Genomic DNA, 5,840 nt, shown 5'->3' with positions numbered 1-5,840 from the left:
TAAATTATCAAGGGTTCATGAGGGAGGGGGGAGCTGGGAGGGAGGGGGGAAAATGAGGAATTGATACCAAGGACTCAAGTAGAAAGAAAATGTTTTGAAAATAATGATGGCAACAAATTTACAAAAGTGCTTGACACAATGGATGGAATTGTGGATTGTGATAAGAGTTGTATGAGCCCCCAATAAAATGATTTTTTTTAAAAATCTTCTCTTCTACAAAAGTGTAGCCTCCAGGAGGGCATAGGCTTGATATTTCTCATTTAAGAGTTGTATCGCAGTGTCTTGGCACTGTATGTGCTGGATGAGTGAATTAAAACAATGTAAAAGTGTTGTTCTTTTCTACTTGCCACAAATTAACAGCTTCTCAAGGTAGACAACAGTTTACAGGGCTGTAATTTCTTGCCATTTGAAGCATATAGTTTCAGAAGTTAACTCCAGTTATATAAAATCCTCAAATTCTGCAGTGAAATGAAACCACCAAGTAGTAGTGAGTCCCAATCATGTAAAAATGATATCTGCTAGTCAAAAAGAGTATGGTGAGACCATGTGATTTAGACTGTTAAGGAAAACAAGTTCATATTATTAAAATCAACCAGAGGGTAGTTTGTTGAACGTGTTTATATACTCTAGAGACAGACAGGCATTTTAGAGAGACAGACCCAACAATAGATACTGTATATATGGTGTACTAAGAATGCTTCTAAAAATATTTAAATGCTGAAAGGTTCTCAAGTATAGCTATGTAATTTAATCTCAAGTCACTCTCTAGTGGTAGTATGCATATTTCTACTATCCAAGTCTTTTCTCTTGAAGAAAAATTTTGATAAAAGTGAAGTTCAGTCTGGTCCTTCCTTTCATTTCAAAAGATTGAAAATGACTCTGAATCCAAATTATTCACCCATTAAAATTGACTAGTGGAAAATAGTTTTTGTTCTCTCTCTCTGTCTTCTATATCCTCTCACAATCAAATCCAGCTGCTGCTTTCTTCCAAGTCATTTGCCTTTCTCTTTTCTAGTGATACATTTTTATCCTCGATATCCCTTACACATCTTACAAAAAATTATAGCTTTCCAAATTTCATGGGAAAATGAAGGGTACATGCTTTTTTTGGTTTGTATTTTTAACTTCTAATGGAACTAAACTTCAGACACTTCACTAGATCCTTCTTTTTGCTCCAAAAACCATTTTATCAGGAGCTAATTGAGACATCATACCATTCCATAGTTCAATTATATCATGCAGTGTTGTACACTCGTGACCTACAATCAGTTTCAAAACATTTCTTCCTGAACTTCTTGGCAGCAGCTCCTCCCCACCGTCTCTGCTGTACCCCCCAGGACCCGTATTCTAGTTACTGTTGCTGTAGATTCACCTGTCCTTTTCTAAAAAGGTGTATCTAGGCAGCCCTGCTGATGCAATGGTTAGCTATTCAGCTGCTAACTGAAAGGTTAATAGTTCTGACCTACCAGCAGTTCCTCAGAAGATTGACCAGAATTTCTGCTCCCATAGAGGTTATAGCCTAGGACACCCTCAGACAGTTCTACTCTGTCATATAGGGTCACTATGACTCATAGGAAAACAATAGCTGTGAGCTAAGGGAAGTCTTTTAAACCCAAAAATATAGGATCATAAAATACATTTCATTGCCCATTCTTTTTCTTCATGATAATTTGAGCTTGTTTTCCTCATGTATAGAATGGTGACAATATGGAGTTGACAGAGTTGTATGATAATGGAGTTGACAGAGTTTTATGATAATAATTAAAAATAACATATGTACAACACTTTGCAAAATGCCTTGCATATATTATACACCATTAGGGTCTTCTCCAGGATTATATAATATAAAGCCTTGTATGTATATGATTGATTCTTTTCTAATCTTTCTCATATCCCTTCATCCTTTGCTGCTGCTGCTGCTGCTAGTACACAGCACGTGTTTGGGATATGTTGAAAAGGTGGTAAGGACTATTAAGAGGCTTAGGATATGTTTTTAGCAGATCTAAGAGAAATCATTTGCCTTGCGCCTTCTGTACACACCACCACAATTAAACTTTGCATTCTTTTCTTCTATTCTAACCAGTACTTAAATCTACAGTTTGCCTAATGTGTGATACAGGCAGTTGACATGAATTTGTTTTTTGAAATGTTTGTGAAACAACTGACAAACATCAGAAGCAGGCATTTTTGCTTTTCAGCATAGCTGCATTACAGTACAAACTAAAGAGTCAAAAGTGCTGTAAACATACACAGAGCCACGTTAGTATGTCAGCTGTAGACTAAAGCATACAGTCGGCCTGATTAGAAACCACTGCCAACATCAGGCATGCCTTGCTGTTCTTATTCTGCCATCTTTCCCACCCTTCGGGCCAAATGACATGAGCCATTAGTATTGAGGCCTAGACTACCCGAGCCCAGGGATCCAGACCCCCAAGAAATACCTAGATACTTGAATATAAGCTGACCTGAATATTATCCAAGGCACCTAATTTTACCATAAAAACTGCATTAAAAATTGCTGATCGAAAACCGATGGCAAGGAGGGTGTAGGAAACCTAGTAGGGCTTGAACAAAGGCAATGTAACCCAGAGGAATTACTAAAACCCAGATGAAGGCTGAGCATGACAGTGGGACAAGAAGAGGAAAGTCAAAGGAAATAAAGGAAAGAGCTAGCAAGCAAAGGGCATTTACAGAGGTCTAAAGTCAGACATGTACATATGTAAATGTATTCATGTATGACAATGGGGAAATAGATCTATGTGCATATATTTATAGGTTTAGTATTAAGGTAGCAGATGGACATTGGGCCTCTACTCAAGTACCCCCTTAATGCAAGAAAACTTTGTTCTAATAACCTGGCATTCTATGATGCTCACCTTCCTGACAAGATCGCTGAAGACAAATCCGGTGCATAATCAAATGTGGTGAAAAAAGCTGATGGTGCCCAGCTATCAAAAGATATCCTATATGGGGTCTTAAAGGCTTGAAGATAAACAGGCACCATCTAGCTGAGATGCACCATCTAGCTGAAGCAACAAAACCCACATGGAAGAAGCACACCAGCCTGTGTGATCATGAGATATCAATGGGATCAGGTATCAGGCATCTAAGACCCAGAACAAAATCATACGCAATGTGAATGGGAGGAGGGCAGCATGGAGTGGAGACCCAACGCCCATCTGTAGACAATTGGACATCCCCTCACAGAGAGGTCACAGGGAAGAGATGAGCCAGTCAGGGTGCAGTATAGCAATGATGAAACACATAGCTTTCCTCTAGTTCTTTAATGCTTCCTCCCCCCAACTATCATGATCCCAATTCTACCTTACAAATCCGGCTAGACCAGAGCATGTACACTGGTACAGATAAGAACTGGAAACACAGGGAATCCAGGACAGATAAACCCCGCAGGACCAATAATAAGAGTAGTGATACCAGGAGGGTAAGGGGAAGGTGTGGTAGGAAGGGGGAACCGATCACAAGGATCTACATATAACCCCCTCCCTGGGTGACGGACAAAAGAAAAGTGAATGAAAGGAGACATTGGACAGTGTAAGATATGACAAAATAAAGATTTCTAAATTATCAAGGGTTCATGAGGGGGTGGCAGGGAGGGAAGGGAAAAATGAGCTGATTCCAAGGGCTCAAGTAGAAATCAAATGTTTTGAGAACGATGATGGCAACAATTGTACAAATGTGTTGACACAATGGATGGATGGATGGATTGTGATAAGAGTTATACGAGCCCCCAATAAAATGATTTTTTTAATGTGCTGCAAAACTCGGCTTATACATGAGTATATACAGTTTATCCCAAACTAGGAAAGGACCAGCTCAGACAAGTCAGTAGAAATGAGCCTCAGAGAGGAGGAAAGGTGCAACAGAGTGAAGGGAGTTACAGGAAGGAGTCCAAATACAGAGACCAAAAAGGCCTGGAGAGAATCCGGAGGCTCTTGGGCATGGGGCAGTTGTGGTGGCAGGCTTCCTGTGTTCCTCAGTACCAACCAAAAGCTTTTACTTCTTTTTTTTGAAGGTGCAACAAAGGCAGACAACACAGAAGTTCTTCTCTCAGCTGACTTCACCGGAGCAATCAAAGTGTTTATTAATAAAAGGAAACATGTGTCTTAATTTGAAACCACATTCAAAGAAATATATCAGTAAATTTCTATATGTATCAGAACTGGAAAAAAATAATATTATAATGCTTCAGGCTGACATCTTTTTTAGTTTTTAATTGAAAGTTGTTCAAATATAATATATTTTTTGGAGAGGCAATGTTGATGATCTAGTAAACCCTGGGCTTCTAGGCTAGAAAAGAAGGTGACTAGAATAACATTGCCAAGCGTTAGACTTTATGTGTTGTTATGTTTGTGTTTTTATTATTAATTGTGAACATGCACAATTTTCTGCATGAATATATATTAATATATTAATCACATGTGTGTGCCTTTTGGTTACATGCACTAAAACTAACCGAGTTAAATTATTTCCGTGGCTCTTTCAGCTTCTTACCAGTGGGGAACGGGGAGTCTTGTTTCTAGGTTAACTTTCTTGTGCACAGAATTTCATTTTTTAAGAAAAGTGGTATCTTTTGTCTGAGTTACTGTTTTTGAAAATGTTATCTAGATTTTCACTAGGTCAATAGCCATGTGTAAATTGTTTTTATAAATTTCTCAACTTGGAGGACAAGATTTTTTTGTGGTCTAAATTGTGGACTTGAGAGTCTTTGCTTTGTATGTGTTTGGGTAATTTTTTTTTTGCCACACTGGAGCACAATGTTTCTATGTAAAGAATTATTTTCATTCTTTATTCATGAGCACCAGGCTTTGCTCACTTAAAAAAAAAATGAAGCCGCATTAAGGAGTGAGTCTTCTTTTTTACAATAATGTAAAAAGTAAACTGTTTACATTTTTTAAAGCATTGTAGTTTTAAAACTTAAGCTGTTTTTGTTTTGAGTTGTTGAATTTGAAAGCCTTTGTAAATATTGATATAATGTACCAATGAAATAACATCTGGGGCAGCATCCCCCTGACAATGTTGTTGATGGTTAGCATATGTTTCTGAAAATTAAATATGTATCATTAAAAGTTGGTCACCAACACTTGTTAAACATGTGGCTTTATTTTCAGTTGACTTCAGTAAATTGAAGAATGTAAGAAAACTAAATGCTTGTTTGAATCATTTCACTTTTAATAAGCAAAAGATCAGATTTGGGACTTCTAAATTATAGTGCAATCGCTGCATACCTGAAGTTTTTCATTCTTAGATTTATTTTGTTGTTGAGACTACACACAGCAAAGCAAACCAATTCAATAGTTGTCGCGTGTACAATTCAGAGACGTTAAGAACGTTCTTTGAGTTGTATAACCCCTTATACCCCCTTTTTCCAACTGTCCCTCCCCATCAACAAGGACTCACTGCCCTCTAAGTTTCCCGTCTAATCTTTTGAACGGAAAATATTTTGAGCTCACTGTTGTCAAATTGATCTCAAGATAGATAGCACACTATTTCAGGTAGGCGGTCTTCACTTTGAAGTAAACGGTTGGTTTGAAGAAGGTGTCCGCGGGCGTTTGGGGGTTGACAGTGTAAAGATGATCTCGGTTAGTAGTTTCCAGCATTCATCCAGCTATAAGCTTCTTGTTTTTTCCTGGAATGAATACTGCTTAGTCATCTATGAGTTTGTATGTTCTTTACCAAATGTGTTTTCAGAATATAAATGAGAACCTAGGGAGCTACAATTGTCCCCGTGTTAATCTAGCTTGTTTGGGAATGTTCTAGATTTTCTAGGTCACGGCATGTTTGCTTTCATTTTGCCCTTACACTTGTTTCCACTTGCAAGT

At 37.9% G+C, this 5,840-nt stretch overlaps 1 protein-coding gene across 1 annotated transcript in view; it reads left to right on the top strand.

The window, feature by feature from the left end:
- The window catches only part of WDR44 (WD repeat domain 44), a 97,202-nt gene extending 92,092 nt beyond the window's left edge, over positions 1-5,110 (top strand). Inside the window, exons 19-20 of the mRNA XM_045298562.1 lie at positions 1,927-1,961; positions 3,823-5,110. Of these exons, the coding sequence (XP_045154497.1) occupies positions 1,927-1,961; positions 3,823-4,128 (341 nt within the window). The 3' untranslated portion in view covers positions 4,129-5,110. The remainder of the gene's footprint in view (positions 1-1,926; positions 1,962-3,822) is intronic.
- Positions 5,111-5,840: the final 730 nt, after the last annotated feature.

The sequence above is a fragment of the Echinops telfairi genome, unplaced genomic scaffold (genome assembly GCF_000313985.2).
Source record: "Echinops telfairi isolate 266 unplaced genomic scaffold, ASM31398v2 ScPeMD7_7427;HRSCAF=8465, whole genome shotgun sequence".
Classification (NCBI taxonomy): Eukaryota; Metazoa; Chordata; class Mammalia; order Afrosoricida; family Tenrecidae; genus Echinops; species Echinops telfairi.
Note: the sequence above shows the minus strand (reverse complement) of the source record. Positions and strands in the feature narration are given on the sequence as shown.